Genomic DNA, 21,462 nt, shown 5'->3' on the forward strand with positions numbered 1-21,462 from the left:
GAATCCTATGCTGCTTTTGACTGTTGTCTTGGAACCCGGCTCAGCCTCTACATAGCCAGGCTGGTTCACTGGGGTAGGAGAGACTACATGGAGCAGATTCAACTCAGCCCAGTTGCCCAAGCTGAGGCCACGTGAAAGCCCAGGCAGTAAAGCAAAGTCAGTCTACAAGTGATAGCAGATTCCAGCAGGCACTCAGCTGAATCCAGTCTAAAATGCTGACCCAGTAGAATCATTGCCTAAACAAATGGCTGTCAGCAATAGTTTATAAAGCAGCAAAAGCTAATTGATAAATACCTGAGTGTAGGGAAACAGTATGGGGGGAGTAGGGCAGAGGTGCTAGAAATGGGAAGGAGCTGTGGAACAGGAAGCTAGACGGTGGGTCAGAGAGAACTCAGTAAGGCAGGTAGTGTTAGCAAGAGGTTCTTGAATGTGAGAATGGCCAGACAGAGAAGGCTTCCATATAAGAGTAAAACTTTCCCAACTACTGCCACACACACTCTTGTGTCATTAGACAATGTCATTAGACAATGTCTCCTACTCATGTTTACTTTGGGCAAGAGGTATTTTCAGAAACCAGAGGACAAGGGGCTAAATTTTATATCTGAGATCACATGGGAGTGAAGGGAGGAAGGAAAGGGCAATGCCTAAACTTGCAAGAGGTGAGGTGAGAGAGAAATTAAAAATATGGATGACCAGGCAACAATTAGGGGTGTGGGGTATGTTATTCAGCTTGTCACTGCTGTGACAGAATATCTGGCAAAAACAGTTTAAAGGAGGAAAAATATATTTTGGCTCACAGTTTCAGAGGTGTCCGTATATGGTTAGCTGGGTTCTTTGCTTTTAAGCTCATTGTGTGGCAAAAAACATCATAGTGGAAGAGTATGGCAGAGCGAAACTGCTCACATAGCAGCCAAAAAGGGGAAGCAACAGAGAGAGGCAGAGAGAGAGAGAGAGAGAGAGAGAGAGAGAGACAGAGACAGAGAGACAGAGAGACAGAGAGACAGAGAGAGACAGAGAGACAGAGAAACAGAGAGTCAGAGAGGAAAAAGGTGGAGACAAAACACAGGCCCCAACATCACACCCTCATGACCCAATCCCTTCAATTAGTCTCCACCTCCTAAGGCTTTATCATCTCCCAATATGTTTCCTAACGTTTATAAGTTATAAATCCATCGATGGATTAATCTATGGATGAGCATAGAGCTCTCATGATCCAATCATCTATCAAGAGCCCCACCTCTGAACACATGAACCTTTTGGGGGAACATTTCAGATTTACACAATAACAGAGGTAATGTAAAAGTATGTCCCACTCAAGTATGTCCCACTGGAAATACTAAAAGAGTGGTGAGTTTTTCACTTCATGTGGTTTAAGCCAATGTTTTTCACAATCTTAGTGGATAAAGTCACCTCCACAAATCAGAGAACTTTCTATTACTAGGAGCTGACATCAGTTTATGCAAAATATCTATCTACCATACAGAATGTTTTATATTTTCATTTCTCAGTGGAAGGTGGCTGCTGAAACAAAGATGAGGCACACTGGCTCTGGCGTCAGTAAAAAAGTCAATTTCATTGCTAATTTTCCTTTCAATAAATCTGGAACAAAAGGAGAAATTGCCTACATCAACCAATGTAAAAATCCAGGCAGTAGCAGAGTAAGTATGAAGTTAAAACTGAATCCCTGGATTTGAGGGAAGAGACACAGTTTAGTTTGGCTGATTGTAGGAAGCAATATTTTGAAATACCATATGATGTACTTTTCCTCCTTAGTATTTCCAGAGTTAGTTTTTTGTTTGTTTGGTTGGTTAGTGGGTTGTTTTTAAAATCCAGCAGCCTTCCCTCTATTTAAGCCAAGAGACTAAAGACAATGTTTTGCAGGGGAAGAGAGGCCGCCACCGAGAACAAAGGATTCCTTGCTCAGCTTGGAGTTTCAAACTACCTTTTCAAAATAATGTCTGCGAATAAATAACAGTCCTCCAAACTGGACTTACAAGCAGGAGCAGGTTTTCCTCAGACCTTTTAGAGCAGAGTTGTTGTATAAAGAACCAAAGTTTGGAGGACTGGTCTCAGAGAAGGACAAAGGAGGATGGGATTGAAAAAAATTCCTGTCACACAGAGGAAAGTAAAACCCCTGTGTTTGGGGAGGAAATCCGAGAAATGCAAGAAGAGAGGGAACGAGGTTGCCTGTGAGAGAGCCTGACCTACTTTGGAGTTGGAAGAAATTTTTTTTAAAAAATGTTAGAGACAGCCTGGGAGGGTTTAAACCTCTCAAAGAAAGCCCAGGTTCAGCAGCGCACCATGTCCAGCCAGGCTGAGGGAGACCACTAAGCCCAGGAGCTCGGGGCAGCCTCACAAGCACCAGCCCAGCATGGCCATGTGAGGAAGTTCCTCTCCCTCTCCCAGCATTCTTCCTGCCACCGGGGCCAAGGCCAGAAAAGACAGAACCCCCGAAGGAAGGGGGCAAACTCTGAAAGATGCAGCAGTTAACCCAAAGGGGCTATTTTAAATCCAAAGAGGCTTGACACTTTTAATTGGCGAGGTCAAGTTTTTCACCCATCAGTGGAAAGATGTGTAAAATTAAAGGAAGTTATGTAAGTTTTTTCACATCTGAGTCAACATATGTGAATATATATAAAATTTTGGACCACAGTACGTATAGAATATATTTGAAGGAGGATAGTGGGAGGTAAGGCTGGGAGATAGGTTGAAATTTGAATGAACTGAACTGAGGGAAAGGAAATTGCGAACATTTGTGTCCGTTCTGATGATTTTCTTGAACAGAAAGACCAGGACTGCATCTTATCAACTAAAATAGAATGCAAGGATTTCTAGTGTTCTTGGGGAAGTCCTCATTGTTTTTCTGGATCACAAGTTGCTTAAGGGCATAAATAAAAATTTTCCTCCTTTTTGAGAAAATTGTTAAAATGTTATAAAGGAAAAAAAAAAGAAAGCCTCACACCGCCACAGTGCAGAAGTCAGATTTGCCTTTGACAGGCACACGGGCAGGATATGCACTAGAACTCCAAGCAGACCAACCAGGACTCTTGGCTGAACACATCTCTGTCTTACACATTCGGGACACCCACAGAGCGAGGAGAAAAGCCATGCTTTCCTTCATACCCTCCAGTTTATTGTTTTAGCTCATAATTAATTCAGTTTAGGAGAACAATCCAAATAAATTGACCTAACAGATTAAAATGTGTTAGCTTGTCTTCTGTTTTAAATCAGCATCCGCAGCTGTTTATTGCTTCAAACAGGACAAAATAATTAAAGTGATCCCTTAATGTTTTACACCTTCCAACTGAAGATTAGGACAAGCATCAAAGCTTGAAAAAGGAACACGTTTTCATCAAAGCAAACCTTAGGTCTAACGACGGGATGCTCCCCAGGTGTGCACGACATTCAAGCAAGACAAGGTTGGTTATGGTGTAAATTTCTGTGCAAATGAAAACATATGAACTATAGAAGAAGACTGTGCAGAGCCACGCAGGAGAATTTTTGAGCAGTCAGAGAACTGGTCTAACCATCTTAATGGGCCTGTTTTTAAGTCTGGATTACATTCATAATGCAAACTGAGCAAATGCTCATGCAGCATCCCACCAAAAAACATTTATCGCAGCTTCAGCACAAACTTTTCAAAGGCCTTCAGTCTCTCTTTCTCTCTGAAATTACCAAATTGCACATAGGAGTTTCAGAAACCTCACATGTACCCTCTAGCACAATCTAAACATCACACAACAGAACTTAGGAGAGTTCCAGCCATTTTAAAGCCAAGCTGGTAGCACTAACAGACCAGTTACAAAAGCTTACTGTTGTTCCACAAATGAGACTGTACCTTCTTAGATGCTTAGTTTGCATTTACTGGATCATGCTTTGGGACAATGTGGCTCATTCAGAATTTAAAATATACTAATGGGGTAAAGTAAGTTGGGGTGCTATCTTAGTCTGTTTAATAAAACCCTGAGGCTGGGTAATATGAACAACAGAAATGTATTGCTCACAGTCCTGTTGGCTGGGCTGTCCACGATCAAGGTGCTGGCAGATTTGGTGTCTGTGGAGGGCTCATTCTTTACGGGTGGGGTCTCCTGTCCTTACAAGGTAAAAGGGCAAAGAGACTTACAAACTCCGTTGGGCCTGTTTTAAAGGGCATTAATGCTAACCAACCTCCCACATTATAATGTGGTCCCACATTATAATACCATTGCCTTGGGTGTTAGGTTTCAACACAAGACTTTTGGGGAAAAATAAAGATTCAGATCATATCAAGGAGATTTTTGTCTTAGGGTGGTCAATGAAGCTGTTGAAATGCTTAAGAGAGTCCCTTATAAGCCTGTGTGAGTTTATCTAGAACTCAATGAACCTGCTGGGAAGGATTGACCCAAGCAACCTTTGCTTTTTACAGATTTGAATAGATTGGTTTTAAAAATAACTTGGGTCCCCAGTAGATTTTTGTATACTGTACACATGTTCATAGAAGCACAATAGTGAAAGCTTGGCAACAACCCATGTGTGCGTCAATAGGCACAAAATGTGGTATATACATACCGTGGAATATTACTCAATTTTCTAACATGAATGCATCTTGAAAACACTGTGCTAAGTGAGATAGACCCAGACACAGAAGGACACATTGGATGACTGCACCTACAGGTGACATCTGAAATAGCCAGATTCACACAGACAGAAAGAATAGCAGTTATCAGAAGCCAGGGAAGGACACTGAGACCCTGTTTAATTAATAGATATAGAATTTCAGGTTGGGATGATGAAAAAGTTCTGGAGAGAGTGTAATAGTACTACTTTAAGAATTAGGTTTGGTAACAGTTGGACAACAATGCAAGTATACTTAACACCACTAAATTTTACACTTAAAAATAACTAAAATGTTAAATTTCTTATGAAGTATACTTTAATGTAATGTTTTGCTAAAACTATACCAAAATAAAATTTTGACTCTGGACTTGCAGACGAGTCACGGTGAAATTCATACATATTTGGATTTAGGAAGCCATCATGCCAGTGCAAACAGCATGACCAAGAGCACTGTCAGGTGGGAAGACAGCCCCCAGGCAAGAGACAGATGATGGGATAATCCAGAAAAATTATGAAAACTTGTACACTGAAAAAATCTTGTCTTGATACAAGGAATCTCTTAATTTAACAGAGTGGATAGACTACTTATCAAACACAATAAATGATAGCCTTTTATGTCATGGCTGAGCACTGGAATGACCACTAGTATGCACTGAATTGTGCTGTGAGTTCAGAGTACACACTAGTTTCCACATCATAGTGCAATGGAAAACATAAGGTATCTTTTTAATAGTTTTTACACTGATTAAATGTTTAAGTGGTATTTTAAATCCTTTAGGTTAAATTAAATATGTTAAAATTAATTTCATCTGTTTAAAACTTTTAAGATATGGTTACTAAAAAATTAAAGTCACATGATATCCCCTATTGAATTTCTTTTGGACAGCCCTGCTCTGGGTGATATACCAGGGTGCTTTATGGTATCAGAGCATGAAGGTATAGTTCATGGTTGTGACTTCATTCTCAAAGCCATGGGAGAAGTCAGCACTGCTGGCTACTTTTAGGACTCTTGTCAGTCATACCAATTGTTGCTTAATATTGTTTTCTCATGTGGGTTCTTTTATATTTCTGTTCCTTAGTCTTAACCCTCTACAATTTTATGCTAGGTCCAATTAATAAAATGTCTAATCTACTCTACAAATTAGCTTTTAGAAAACACTTAGATTTTTCTATGCTCAAAACTCAGTGATTACTTCCTAGCAAATTTGAGGTTTGGGCTCCCCAGAGATTCTGACTCGGTAGATTGAATTGGGACTCAAACTTTACATGGTCTTACTTACGCAGAGGTCTGAGAAATATTGGCTTGTAGGATTGTGCTTAGGTTTCTTAAAGTAATTGTTTTTGTATTAATTATCTGACTTTAGCACAGTGTGACTGAGGTAGGATGGGAACCTCTATACCTGGAAGACTTTTAGAAGAAAGTTTGGTTGCTTGCCTAATTGGGGGCATACAGTGTCACTAGCTCTGCCATTTTTTTTTTTTTTTTTTAGTTTTTTTCTGGTACTGGGAATTGAACTCATGACCTTGCACTTGCCAGGCAGGCGCTGTGCTGCTGAGCTAAATCCCCAGCCCCCTAGGTCTGCCATTTTATGACCCTAAACTTTAACGTTATGATTATTTATATCTTCAGAAGAATTTTGTCAACCTCCCTGCTTGAACATGAGCAGTCAGACTGCCCAAAGTTACATTTTGTGGTGCTGAGATCATAATATAAATCTGTATTGGCCAAGACAGGTATGACATGCACTTTTTCACTAATTATTTTCTTTCATGTTATATTGATTAACAGGTATTTTTATTAAACTATATTATTTATACAGATTATTGGGTTTCATTTTGGCAGATCTGTACTAGTATGTAAATTACACAGTCTGATTAAACTGTCTACTGAATGGATAAATTAAAAAATTTTAGTAAAAGATACATTGCTGTTAATCCCTCTCAAAATACTCTCCATTTTGAACACACCTCCTCTAGTTCTTGCAATTTTCTAAAGCAGTTCTGGAAGCCCTCTGTCATGTCTTTGTGAGTTTTGATTTAAAAAAATTCATACAGTGAATGCTGCTGCTGAATGTCATCCAATGGAAAGGCAGGCTCCTAAAGACATTATGGTTTATCCTTGTCCACCTTATTCACAAGATCTGGCAGTCTGTGATTCTGGCTCTTCCTCAAAGTCGAAATGACCATGAAAGGTAAACATTTTGAATCAGTTCAGGACCTCAAGGCAGTCACAGCAGCACAACTAAAGAAGAGATACCAGAGTTGGCTTTCAGGGGTGAAAACAAAGAGAAAAAGGCCAGCTGAGGCATAGTGAGGAGGTAGCTGTCTGCAAACCAGGAGCAGAATTTCACCAGAAACATACCTGCTGACATCTGGACCTTGCCCTTCCAGCCTCCAGAGGTGTGAGAAAATGCACACCTCTATTGTTTAACCACTCAGTCTATGGTATTTTGTTATGGCCTCCCTAGCAGAATAATATAACTACCATACATAATCCTTGAGAGACTATCAAGACATGAACCCCTCTTGAATAAATGTAAGATCTATTGATGATTGACTGGTAGTAAGTAGTAATCTGTCTGTCTTTTGCAGTCTCCCAGTCTTTACTAATCCCTCTCTCTCTCAGATGTGCAGGCTAAACAGATCAAATGGAAATTAGATCTGTATTATTTTTTTAAGTATCTAGCTCTATTCCCTCCTTTGGATTACCTGCCTGGTCCTTTCATACATTTAGGTTTGTAATTGCTAATATAACTGATATACTGGCAAAAGCCAACCAAATATAGATTCTTCAAGTCTACCTGATCCATACTGATATACACTAATCTATCTTTTCAACAGTAAGAATGAATCAGGACATAAATCCAAACTGTAATGACAAATCTTAACTCTGACCATCATAGGTCAGTAATGTAATTCATTTATATAATTTTTATGCTCTTAGAGATTTCATAAAAGAATGTATTTTGTCAATTAATAAATCAAGTTGGCATGAAATGGCAAATGAAAAGCTACTGTTTGTCTTGACAGATGCGAGTAAAGAATCAGCCACTTTTACTTAAAAATGTTAAAGTAATGAGCTGGGAGTATATGGACCCCATCTGTTACATGAATTCAAGCCAGCCGTGACAACTGCACATCAGAAACATATTAAAATATCACCTTTACATCTTGCACTTATAGAAATTAAACCATAACATATTTTAAGAGCTGGAAAATGTAATAACCATTTGTTAAAGAAAGAGTAGAAGCTGGAGACATAGAATGGAGAAAATAAATTTTGGAATGAGATGAAATTAATATCATAATTTGAGCATAAAAAGCACAAAGAAGAGATACAAGGCATCTTAAAGGAACAGAAAAATCTATGAAACTATTATATTTTTATGTGTTGGTATATTTGAGAGTGTGCTTATATTAGGTTTACTCAGGCAAAAAGATAAGCACACCTAATAATCACAAATTTGCTCCTTTTAGACACCTACAATGGAATAAACAAATAATGAATCAAAATCATTCTTTTCTTCTCAAAATATTATATTAAGCAATCTATAAATGATCCTTTGAGTTATTTCAAATATCTGATTTCTATGCTCTTAGAATATAATTCAGATACTTAACTGCCAAAAACCAAGTAAAGAAATGGAAGTTATATATGAGCCACTTCACAATGTTTCAACTATACCACATCATTACTGTTGTAGTTTAAAGCTATTACAAACGTGTATCAAGAATTAACAATATTCTTATGGTATTTTAGATGTTGAAGTTACTTTTTTCATATTTTCAAAGTCTCACTTATTTTATATGTGTGCTGCATATCCCATTTGTAATCTGAGGATTTCTCTTTTAAAGTTGCTGTTAGGAAACAGGAACAATGTCTGCCTTAGATGTTTCCAAATGATAGAAAATTAAAATTAATTGGAATTTCTTTATTTTCAAGAAAGCAATTCATATTCATTGTCAAATAGATTAGAAAATATTGATGTGCAAAATTGGAAACAAAATAATTCTTATTCCACCATTCAGGAATAATCACTTGTTTAGTTTCACGTATATGATTCAGGTCCTTCTCTAACGAGTATCTACCTACATGCATATATTTTTAAAAATGTGCTCACATTACAAGCACGGCTTTAAAATCTGCTTTGCAATTTAACAATGTATCCTGGAAAGCTTTTTATGTCATTATTTTTACACGACTGTTTTTGCTGTATGACTGAACACAATTGAATTGACTAAAATTTTCCTAAGATTTTTACCACTGTAAACAATGATTGTGTGTGCATGAGCCAGCTTTCCATCCACGTAAAAAATAACAGATAAACTGTAAAGAGAAAACACTTCTTTTGGCTCATAGTGTTGGAGGTTCCAACCCATGATCAACTCACGCCATTGTTCTGGGCCTATGGCAAGGCAACCCAATAAGGCAGGACCACCTGGTAGGACAAAACTATTCACCTCATAGTGGAGAAGCAAAGGAGAGACAGACAGGAAGAGCCGCTGTCCCATAACCCCCTTTGAGGGCACATTCTCAGTGACACAAAGATCTTCTCCTAAACCCCACCACTGTTTCTACTGCTTGTCAAGAGTGTCAACCTGGAGATAGAGCCTCTAACACAGGGACATTTGGGGACACTCAAAATCCAAACAACTGCAGTGGAGAATACTGTTTTAGATAAATTCCTGGATATACTTGAAAAGCACAGAAAATTATAGAGCTTTTGATAGGCATTGTTAAATTGCCCTTGCAAAATGATTGAGCCCTCTTAGGCAGACCCTCATATGCCGAGGTTATCCATTTCATCAGTTCTGTGTTTTAGATGAGATCAGAAGTACGTAACACTGTGCTTGCATATTGTGGTATCATATTAAATTTGGTTTCTTTTCTTTTCCACTCTCATTTAGAGGAAGAGTTCTACTTTTTGCACTTAAATGTATGTAAGGCATTTTGTTTTATTTTGTTTTGTTGGCATTTAGTGCATTTGAGACAGTGATGTTTTTCATTAGTGGATTTTCTTAATGTTTTTACTGAGTACACTTAATGTATTCCACTGAAAGTGAAATAGAAGGGGATAGATATAGCCTATTTCATTTTCAAATCTTCAAATAATGAAATGAAATATATTATTTGGACTGGGACATTTTATTTTATTAACCTAAAGCCATTATGTAAAAGAAAAAGAAGGGTCTACTCACTGCTCTTTGTTGTCTACTTATCAGTAACTGAGATACTCATTTTCCTAAATGGAAATAAATTTTCCAAATATTTTAAGTAGTAAGCTCTCAGTCCCCTGTGAACACCTTAGAGATGTATAACAGTAATAATAAACCCTATCAAAATACTAGACTATACAATGGCAAGCCTTACGAAAACTAACCTTCCAAATTTCAGAAGTTTGAAAAGTTTTAAAAAGAAACAGGTTATTTTTAACACTAGCTATCCTGATAGTGGCAAAAGAACATTGACTGCAAACAGCAGAAGGATCATGGCAAAGATTCCTGAAAGGAAACCTTGTAAACTAAAGAGATTGGGAGATCAAAAAAGTCTCTTTAAAATTCTTTCCACCTTAAACCCCTTTCAAACTGAAACAGCCATCCATTACCAAGAAAACACACTGTTCTCTCTGTCCTGTGGAAGAACACAGCCTGAAAAAGAAACTTGTGAAAACTTGCAAAGAATTAAAGTTGTCAGCCTTAAATACCCAAAATTAATATAATAAGAATCCTCACACAAAGACAGGTGAGCTCTCCCACAGCAAGTCGTAGCAGACAGTGGTGTGACTGATCATACCTGTGTTCTGTGAAAGCTGAGGATGCTATTGTTGGCTTTGACTGTTTTTTAGGAATGTCAGAGTTTTCCACGATGTTATTTCACAAAAACAGACCAAAAGCTGACCTTCAAATCCTACTTCGTATTTTTCACTCTAATGATGATACAGCTTGTCTGGTATTTAACAATTTTTTAACAATTCTTATTTAGAAATATACTAGACAATCTTGGTGTTAATTTTCTCTGTCTCTAAGTCCTTAGTTTATTTTTAAATAGCACCGCTATTTTACTGTGTGTGCATTATTAACTTACATAAGAACAGAAACCCCAAGTTTTCTTCTATCTAGCACATTGTAAAAGACAATCCTTCCCTTTCACCATTCATGTGGTTATTGTGGTTGTCCTGCTTGTTGCTTCCCTTTACTTCCAGGACCCTCTAATTAAAAAATATTTTAAAGTCTGAAGACAAAGGTAAGTGCATCTTTTAATAATATAATAATAATATGCTTGTGTATTTTGTGTAGCTGTTATAACCTATGATTTCTAGATATGTTTTTTCATGCTGTGAAACAAAGCTAAATGGTGACTTTATCATTGGAAATGTCTACTAGTCAAGCTAACAGATTTATTCTTTTCTTCATATTTAATTCTTAGCATTAATGCCATTTCCTTGTTCAGAGCGTCCTCTTTAAAAATTTTCTTTGAAAAGTAATAAAGGTAGATGGCTGTTTCAAGAAATCTTTAAATTCTCAAAAGTGCTTTAGCTTTTTATTGGAGCATTTATCACTGGTATAATTTCTATTTTGAATGGGCTTTTCATGTACAAATTATTTACATTTAATTCAATTAAGTTTATGATCCTCTCCAAATTATGACATATACATTACCTAACACTTTCAATAAAGCAGCCTTGTTTGCTCTTTAAAGAATTAACTGAGATTTTCAGTTTACTGAGTGATGCACATAAAGCTATTTTCCTGGCTATTAGATACGTGGAACAGTTGGTTCCCAAACATTTCAGCACACCGAGATTATATATGTGATTCTTTTAAATGGATTTTAATGTTGCTTAACCTGGTAAAATGCTATTAATCCTTTGTAGCCACTTTTTAAAAAGCACTTTGTGTGCTGAAAACAAGTTCAGAAATTCAAAACAATTTTATGTGAAACAGTATCATCCAAACATCAGCATAAATTAATTTATTTCAATAAAAATGTGGGTGAAACCCTAAAAAGGAAATACAACCTATAATTGTTTATGCTTTATAAATCCAAGAGTAAAAAAAAAAAAAAAAGAACTCATTGCTTATGTTCTTGTGATTTGCATTGTCTGGTAGGTTGACAGTTACACATTATCTTTTCAGATGCTTGATAGTATTTTGGAGAAATTGGGGCTGACCTCGGGATGATCTCTCTAAGCCCAGCTGCTTAACTCTAAATTCTGTGCAATAACTGTTTGTGAAATCAGCACATCTCTTCTGAACTCTCCCGTGGGTTGCAAGTGATCAAACAGACAAAGCCATAATGACAGCGCCACTCGATAGGTTTAACAGAAAGGGAATTCTAAAGACATTTAGAATGAGCAGCTATGAAAGTGTACACTGGGAAAACCATTCTTTATTAAAATCACCACAAATATAAAAGCATCATTTATACACATACACTGTACATATATTCTCAAATTCTCAGAAAATTATCACAAATTTATTAGCTTTATATTGCATTACATGGCATATCATAGAGCAAAAATACCTATGTAATTTCCAGATGAAAGTTTCATTTGCATTTTTAATCCACGTATTTTCATTTAGACTATTTAAAATATGTGCTAATAAATGTTTCCCAGTTTAGGCTGCCATAGGAGTGAGTATCCTTTGTCATGTAAAATTTAGTAGCTTGTTATTTCTGTTCAAATTTCAGTTGTATCTTGCCTTTTCTGTAGCAAGAGCCAACCTGCGGATATTGGATATACAACCAGCTGCAGCTTCCTGGAGCTCTTGATCAGGGGACCCAACCATATCCAGGAGAAGCTGTCACACGTAAAGGAGGCAGTGGAGGAGAAGAAAAAAAATAAAACCATTAATTTAAAGTTACATCTTTAAGGCTATGAAAAAGATTTAAAATGGTAAGTACTTTTAAAAGCTACCAAAAAATATATGAAATGCCAGCAGACAAATACAAACATAACTGGTGCTTAATCAGAGGCAGGAGTCATTCACTCAATTATTATTTTATTTTTGGGAGCAGAGCTAGACTCATTTCTCTCCCTCCCCTTTCTTTGGGCTTCTAACTACTATCGGTTCTGCTTCTGAAAATCTCTTGTGTCCTTTCTGACTTGCATACCATCCCTGGATTACCAGTCCATCCTCTTAGACTTAATCTCTCCGAATTCTAACCCATCTCATCATGTCACTACCTAATTATATCAGTCCCTAAATAGAGGCTTTCATTGACTCTCAACGCCCAGTCTCTTAACCTGTCCTGCCTAGTCAGACCTCAGTTTACTTTTCCAGCCATTCATCTTTCTCCCTGCTCCCTTGTTACTGAAAGGTCACATTTCCCATTTTTCCTGTCTTTGCTGATGCCTAATGTGCCCATCCATCCCCTCTGTTTGTCAATTTAATCTGTCTTTCAGGATGACCCAGATAACTGTGCCACAAAGCCACTACCACTGACTTCCACCAAACAAAATGCCATTTTTCCTTCATTGGAACTCTCATAGAAGTTTACTTAAATCTGTTGCTACACTATTTTAGATATTGGGCTAATGCTTTCTGTCCTTTAGATTGTAAATGCTTAAAGAAATTTATAATGTGGTCTACACCTAGTACACAATAGATGCCAAATACATGTCAAATAAACAAATTACAAATTTTAAAACTTATTCACTATGATTCTAATGAGCAGTTCTGGGAAAAGATTTTCCAAAAGTTAATCTGGATCATGTATTTTCCATACAGGAACATTTGAGTATGAACATGGATAAGGCCAGAAAATGAGGATAACTTGATAACCACAGAAATATCATAAGGAGAAATATTGTGATATCTTAAATATCCCACTCTTAGGAATTTAGCTTTTTTCCTCTAAGTAATAAAAAAAAAAGTTATTTAATCACTTTAATCAGGGGAGTGACATGGCCATACCTGTATTTTAGAAAATTAACTTTTACAGTAACACATAAAATATAGACTCTAGTGAGAGGAGACAAAAAGGTAGTGCATTACTTCATGCTAGAGGCAGTAAGGATTGAATACAGAATAAGGACAATGAGGAAGGAATGAACACAAGGGCTAATGGAAGGATAAAATAACCAATGCCCAAGAAATATTGGTTAACCAAATAAAAGAAAATTAAAAATGATAGTCTCACATCATACATAAGCACTGACTCCAAGTAGACTAGAGACTTAGGAAAAATGAAAACCATTCAAGAAACTGCATAGGAGAACAGCTTGATCAACGTAGCATATTAACTGAAGGGTGTATGGCTTCTTCCTGATCCTCATCACGTCAGCCTTCCACTTCCAGGCTGACACCCTGGTCTTCGTTTTCAACAATCCACCTCCACACTCTTTGCCCACAGTGTCTTTTCTTATTGCTGGGCCATCAACAGCTCTTGCCCTCATCACGCCCATGACACAGGTCCACATGCTGTCTCTGTGACAGTCTTCTGTCTTCATTTCACCCAATACCAGTTGAGACTCCACAGTCGTCCTCTGCGGACGTTCTCTTACAGCTCCTTAAACCTCTTTACAACATCCACCCAGGAAAATGACAGTGATGCACAAAGCCAACTCTTCCTTCCCCTACATCTTCAGCAGTAACAGCCCTGCTGGTGGCAGTATGTAAACAGCAAGGTGGACAAGGCCACTGCAAATTCAACTGCAAGTGAAGTTTTATCACTGCCCAGCAATCTAAATATCTCTTTTTAATGAGGTAACTTTATGACTCTTTTCAATGTCTCTTTTAAATTCTCTTCAAGCTCTTATTCTCAGTAGATGGTCTGTAAGGGCTTCTTAAATTTGATAGACGCCACTGGACAGGAACTACTCTAACCAACCCCCACACACTACCACCATCTCAGCACTTGTCCCCTCCTTCCTTTCTCCTGGCCATCACAGACATCACTCTCCTTTTGCCTGAGGCCTGCCGTTCCCCTTGTCCGTTCCAGCGGGTCTCCTTATCCTGAGGACATTTTACTACCAAATACCCACTTCTCCTGCTCCTTACTTCATCTTTAACCTCTTCCTTTCTAATGACTCTTTCCCATCATCATTTAAACACACATTTTCCACATTAAAAGAAAAGCAAAAAGACACAACACTCTCCCCACTTCTTCCCTTCATAGTTGAATTTCTTGGAAGAGTTGTCTGGACTCACCATCTCCACTCTTAAATTCCATTCATCTCACTCCAGCCTGGCTTCTGCCTTCAGTTTGTCACTGAACTAGCCCTCTGGGAGGTTATTAGCAGCTTTTGAGTGCTTAAAGCAAGGGACCTTTTTGAGTTCTTATCTTATTTGCCCCTTAACAGCATTTCTTATAACTATGTTTTCCTTTGTGGATATCCTCTGCACGGGAGTGTTGTTTGTTTTGTGGTCCTAGGACAAAAGCCAGGTATTCACAGATGCTAGACCTGTGCTGTACTACTCAGCAACATGCCTAGCCCTGGTTTCATTACCACACTCCTCTGGTTTTCTTTCTATCCACTTATCTTCCTTTCAGTCCTCATCAAGGGCTCTTCTCTTTGTTCTAGAAAACAGAGCAGCAAAATTCTCCCAATTGTCTTAGTCATTTTAATTACCAATATTTGTATTTTTTTTATTACTCTAGCCAAGTTAACACAATAAATCCCAGTTACCTGAAGACTTCCCTAAGCCTTGGATTAGAAAGGGCTTGATACTACACTAAAAGCATCATGGATTTCTCCAGGCACATGGGATGTTGAACTAATCTTGTCACCAATTGTCCTATATTTGTTCTTCACTTAACAGGAGGAAAATAGACTTCCAGCCAGACTGACTTCTACTCTCACCCTGATCTTTCCTATGATAGTCTCATGGTTGCTTTTTAAATCTAGGAAGAGATGAAATAAAATCCCACCTGAAAACCCCATCTATCTTAAAGAGAAGTTGATACTTGCTTTCTGCCATTCAGCTCCTTTCTAGAAAATCTGTGTCAAATCGTAGTCAAGAACATGGATTTTGACATCATTGCATCTTGGATTTGTGTCCTAACTCTTCTGCCAACTGACCAGGTTACTAAACATCTTAACCCTGCCTTCTCACATCTTTAATGGGATTGCCCCCTTCTGAGGGTCACTGCGAGAATGAATGAGATAGACACCTTCAGTGACGTTTGAATGCTTGCGTTCATATCCTCTTCCTGTTTACACCCATTGATGCCCCTCCTCCTTGTGTCTGACTGGTTCCAGAACCTTATGCTGATCCAAGCCTGCGTGTGTGAGAGGGAAGCGTGGAGAAGCCCAGGCCAGAAGGGTAGAGGGGATCTTGTGGAAAAGAACAACAAAAGGGGCAGGAAAGGAGAAAGCGGGAGAGCGGGCCAAGCTTCCATCCTATTTTGAAGAGAATTTGAGGCAGTTGGAGTAGGGAAGCTATTTGGGGAGCAACTCTAGGATGAAAAGGAGAAACTAAGTGTTAAAAAAAAAACAATCTAAAGAAGTTTAGCAGTCATGATTATGTGCTCTCTTTTCAAGAGAGAATTAATTTAGGCTTAAAATTACTTTCAGTTGCTATTTGGTTGCCAGGTTTTTGTTTCTGTGACTGCATTTCCATGTCTGGACTGGACCATGAGGTAGCTTGGCTTCACACAGGTTATGCATTTGAATACAGAGCCCAGTGCCCAGGACAAAGCAAGGGTTTCATACATGGCATTCATTCTCATGGTGATTATTTCACCAGTGCCGAAGTCTGCTTCTGGCATTTATTTTCTGGAGGCCAGCCCTGGTTAGATGGAGAGGAATGAGGAAAGAGGAATTTTGGCTCTGAGGTCAGTCTTGCTCCTGTCAGCACTTGCTCCAGGGACCTTCCTTAGGTTCCAATGACCCAAGCTTCTCTGGGCACCAGCTGTTATTAACCTGCCATGCTCATCTGGAAAGGAACCCCTTGATCTAATGCCTGTCAAAACCAAACATGTAGTTTTACCCATATTGCCTCAGAGCAGGCTGTTGTTCTGCGCCCCCGCCCCCTGACTTGGGCTTTCCAAGAGTCAGCCGTCTTTATTCCCAAGCATCATGCCAGTTACATTATGTCCCACTGCATAAACCAAGAACCTGTAGCATGTTGGCTCTTCCAGGACTCAGCCAGGGGCAGGCACTGAGGAGAGCATCTCTGTGTAGTAACACACTACATGAGGTGGAAATGTCTGATGAAGACAGGTACTTTTTTTATGACTCTAAATGAAGTTTCCTTTACCTGACAAACTCCTAGTCATGAATGCTCCAGCACTACCCGTCTTTGGGGAATTTATTTTCCCTAAATTTCTTGCATTAATCATAATTCATTCTATATGTCATAGGGTGGTTAGTGAATTTTTAGCCTAAATACTGCATCAATGGAACCCACAGTCCACTATTTCAAAGGCTTAAAGTATAGGCAAATGTAAACATATTTAAAAAGAAATAAATTAAAAGAAAAAAATCTGTGGCTTACCATGGTATGTGTAGTAGACAGTGGGAGTTTCTTCCCTAAGTTTACCTCGAGTGCCTCCCTGGCATGAAGCCCATAGGTTACCTCATGTTTGCATAATGTGAAATGATTTTATTCGCTACCAAGCTTGCTATGTGCCAAACTTGGTGATTTATTCTTTAGTGGTGAATGCAGCCTTTCCCCACCCACTTTACTTAGCCAGGAATATTCTTAATCAAGGGTACAGAGTTGGAAGTTTAGTTTTCTGTGTGCTTGGGTATGAACAGCTTGATATCGGAGAAGTGTTCCCAGGACCCTGATCTGGTTTTGCTGCTGCATCTGAATTCACTGTGGTTCCTGAATTTTATTTTATTATCAATGAATGTTACTTCTTGCTTTATTTTATACTAAGAGACTGTGCATCTAATGTTGTTTTACAAGTTGAATAAGAATATGCTACTCTCCCAAACCACCATCTGAACAGTGTGTACTATATATGTGTCTTGGTTTGGAATCCGACTTTGGAATATGCTTTTATTTTTTTTAAGAGTTCACAAGCTAGCTAGGACACTCTGACGAATGCTTTAAAACCATAAACATCCACATAACGGAAACTACACAAAAGCCTGAATTTGGTGGGCAGCTAACAGACAAAGAACAGCACATGTTTACAAATCAGTAACACACGGAGCCAGGTGACGGAGGTTTGTAATCCTGTGATAATTATACTTAAAGGGGATGGTTTCCTCAAGAAAATAAGATGCAAATTGAGTACAAGTGATTATGGAACTGGTATACATATTTTTTTTTGATCTATTGACTTTTTTCCAACCATAAAGACATTTTTAATATTATAAGGGGGAAAAACACCTCAGGTTTAATTTTTTGAAGTATTTGCTCCTTTCAAAAACTTTCCTCTTTTTAATCTTCCCCTTACCCCAAACGCAACCAAGGACTTTAAATTTATTGGGAGTTTCATATATATACCGAGGGCAAACTAGCCCCCTTGCTTGAAAACTTAATTGTATGGGGCACTTTAAAACATCATTCAAACAAATAACTTTTTACAACATTGGAGCAAATGAGGACACAAGGAGGGCACAGTGAGTGGTTTGTGGATTGGGCCAACAGGAATACTTCCTCCAGTATAAAAGGCTTTGATCTGAAGGCTTGTGCCCTCAATACGCAGCTGTGACCCATGGCTCACATCTCCTGGAAGGTGAGACATAGACAGCATGGGAACCAGTGTCTGCCTTCAATTTTTGCTTTTCCATTTAACAGTTCATGATTTTATGTAACATTTCAGTTGTATGAAAAATATGTACCAGTTTGAGTGATAACAGATTTTCTTGCGGTTTGACTCCACATTGTTTGCATGAATACAGACGGAGAAACATGAGTTTTAATTAGAGCCGGATGAGTGCTGAAATACCTGTGTGCACACCCGACTTGGCGTGCTTTCCAGAAGGATCTCAAGTTCCCAGGGCTGACTTGAACTGAGAACCCTTTTGCCATTTCCCCATTCACAAGGCATTGCTGCTTGGTTGTCCCAAGAAGGAACAAGTCAGCAAGCAGGGAGGCTTTTGGACTGCATGTGCCTGCAGGATGACTTCCCAACCACGGGCTGGCTGGGTTCTGTGCTGTTCCTATGGAGATGGAACCACAGGTTTTTTTCCCCATTCAGATTCTGAACCTTCAGATTCACTGTATGTGATGTCATGTCAGAACTGGAAGCTTCAAAATGCATTTCATATTTGCTGGTAGGAGCAAAACCTTTGATTCCGTTTGGGCATGAAGGGAGTCTCTAGGGCTTGCCTTTACTGGTATCTGTCCTCCTCCAGGTGACAGAAGAGCTTGCCATGTGCTGAATGTCCCAGCTGAAACTCATGTGGGAATTTATTCACCACAGTGAGGCATATGTGGATGGAAATTTAATCTATGTCTTTCAGGGCTGGGGATTTAGCTCAGTGGCACAGCACCTGCCTGGCAAGCATGAGGTCATGAGTTCGATTCCTGGTACCAGAAAAAAAAAAATTAATCTATGTCTTTGGAGGTGGGACCTTTGGGAGGTCATTAAAGGTAAAAAAGCCATAAAGGTGGGCCCCTAACCCAACAGGACTGTGGCTTTCTAGAAGAGAGAGAGGGACCTGAGATGCATATTGGATACAAGTGGACATTCTGTCTCACCATGTGATGTCTTATCTGACTTGGAACTCTGCCCAGAGAGAGCTCTCACTAGCAAGAAGGACCTCCCCAGATACTGCTGCCCTATCAGTAAACAAAGGTATGAAACAGATGTTAATAAAATCTACAACTGAAATATGTTTGCAGTAGGAAACAGGAAGTTGGAAGAACAGGTAAGTGGTTGAAATTTTAAACATTCACCAGAAGTTGAGGCTAAACTATACTATTTATGAATTTATATTATTAACATAGCCAATGCTCATCCATACCTCCTGTGCTATTAGAGTAACTGAAGAAACATCTCCGGGGCTGGGGATTTAGCTCAGCGGCAAAGCGCCTGCCTGGCAAGCACAAGGTCATGAGTTCGGTTCCTGGTACTGGAGAAAAACCAAAACCAAAAAAAAAAAGAAAAGAAACATCTCCATCTTCCCCTTGTAAGAGTTTCCTCTAAAATCAAGCTTGCAACATTAGTGAGACACAAAGTGTTTTTTAATTCAAGTATTTTACCTTTTTATTGTTTTGCAAAATTTTGGATCTAGGAAATTAAATCTAGGTAAAGAAATGTATGAGACTACAGAGAAGTGAAAAATCTACTCCTAATATTTTTAAATCATTACTGTTAATCTCTTTCCTTGACTGTCCTTTTAAGGCCTGATGAGAGAAAGATCATCCAGACTATAGCTTCTGTCAAAGGAAGACAACAGAACTAGCAAAAGATGCAATTTATGATAAGCAACAAAGGACAGGGAAGTCACTACTAATAATCGTGTATATTATTCTCTATAATGTCTCAAACAGGAAAGCAAAGTTATATTTGTGAAGGTCTCAGAACAAAACCTGGCCCATAGTTACTCTCCAGTTGTTAGCTAGTACTGCTCTAGTGAAAAACACCTTCAGGCACTCCATGCTCATCCTGGTGCTAGTAAGTGATAAGGTCAAAATGTAACCTGCACTGGCAGACCTCACTGACCTTCTCTGAAGGAGTCAGGTTGCTGCTGCCCCGTGGAGGATGCTGAATGTCCTGTGGGTGGGTGGCACCTGTGTTTAAGGAATGCAAGAGCCTCTAAGTCCCTTGTGTGTCCTGCTTCTTTGACAAGCTCCAAGGTCTCTTCTGGAAAACAATTTGAGTCCTGGAAGACAGGGTCACAGCACTCCGAGACTCGGGTGGGCTGTAACATGGACTGGGTACCAAGGGCCTGTGGAAATGTACTGGGTGGCACAGACTGCTCTGTACTTTCTACTCTGGGTTTCACCATAGCTTTTCTCTGGTTCTAGAAGGAAGACCACTTAAAGACCACTTCTAGGGCTGGGGATTTAGCTCAGCGGCAAAAGCGCTTGCCTGGCAAGCGCAAGGTCGTGAGTTCGGTTCCTGGTACCGGAGAAAAACCAACAAAAACCAAAAAAAAACTAAAAAAAAAAAAAGACCACTTCCATGTTGATCTAGCAGACAAAGCAGTTAGAAACTTCACCAACATATGGTTAAATCAAGACCAGGTATGGGTGAGAATGTGTATTGGACTCACCAATCAATCAGTCTGAAGGCTTAACACATGATATCGGCATACTCATGTCCCATAGTAGCTTCTTGAAAAATGTGCAAGGGAGGTCAACTTGAGACTTACAGGTCAACACTTATCTTTGACTAATACCTTTCTTGGGTATAGAATTCCAGATTTCAATTTTTCTTTAGAGTTCTGAAAAAGCAACACTCCCTTGTCTTCTTGCTTCCAGTTTTATAGTTGAGAAATCCAAAGTAATTCCTCTTTTTGATGTTTGGTTGTGCTATCCCCTCTCCCACGATTGATGATTATTAACAGTCTTTTCTCTTTTTTTGTACTTCCTTTTAAAAATTTTATGATGCTAAAACCTATCAAAGGTCTGTATTTATTCCCTGTAGGCAGAGCACTTGATGGGCCATCTCAGTCTGGTAATTGACACAGTTTTGTACGAGGGAACTGTCAGATTATTTCATTTCCTCTTCTTCCATTTCCTGTTACCTCTCCTTGAAATTAATCTTTTGCCTTGGCTCTCGAATTTTCTTACCTTTCCTTTCCTACTGATCTCTTTATATTTTTGCTCTGTTTTGGGGAGATCTTATTTTTCCAGCTCTTTGAATCTTCTTTTGTAAAACAGAATTCCATTCCAGTTTCATGGATATAGCCCTTTCCTTTCTACAATGAGGATATCAATGATAATATTTTGTCTTTTCTCTGATATGTTCTATTTCTTCCAAGGGTTTGTTTATTTCTATTTGTTTTGGTC

At 38.7% G+C, this 21,462-nt stretch overlaps 1 protein-coding gene across 7 annotated transcripts in view; it reads right to left on the reverse strand.

Annotated features, from left to right (window-relative positions):
* Nucleotides 1-12,057: 12,057 nt before the first annotated feature.
* Armc4 (armadillo repeat containing 4) overlaps nucleotides 12,058-21,462 on the reverse strand; it is a 175,602-nt gene continuing 166,197 nt past the window's right edge. For all 7 annotated transcript variants that reach the window (XM_013521481.1, XM_013521480.1, XM_013521478.1 and 4 more), the window contains one exon: nucleotides 12,058-12,399. In XM_013521481.1, the coding sequence (XP_013376935.1) occupies nucleotides 12,286-12,399 (114 nt within the window). In that variant the 3' untranslated portion in view covers nucleotides 12,058-12,285. The remainder of the gene's footprint in view (nucleotides 12,400-21,462) is intronic.

The sequence above is a fragment of the Chinchilla lanigera genome, unplaced genomic scaffold, assembly GCF_000276665.1.
Source record: "Chinchilla lanigera isolate Chin_1 unplaced genomic scaffold, ChiLan1.0 scaffold00061, whole genome shotgun sequence".
NCBI lineage: Eukaryota > Metazoa > Chordata > Mammalia > Rodentia > Chinchillidae > Chinchilla > Chinchilla lanigera.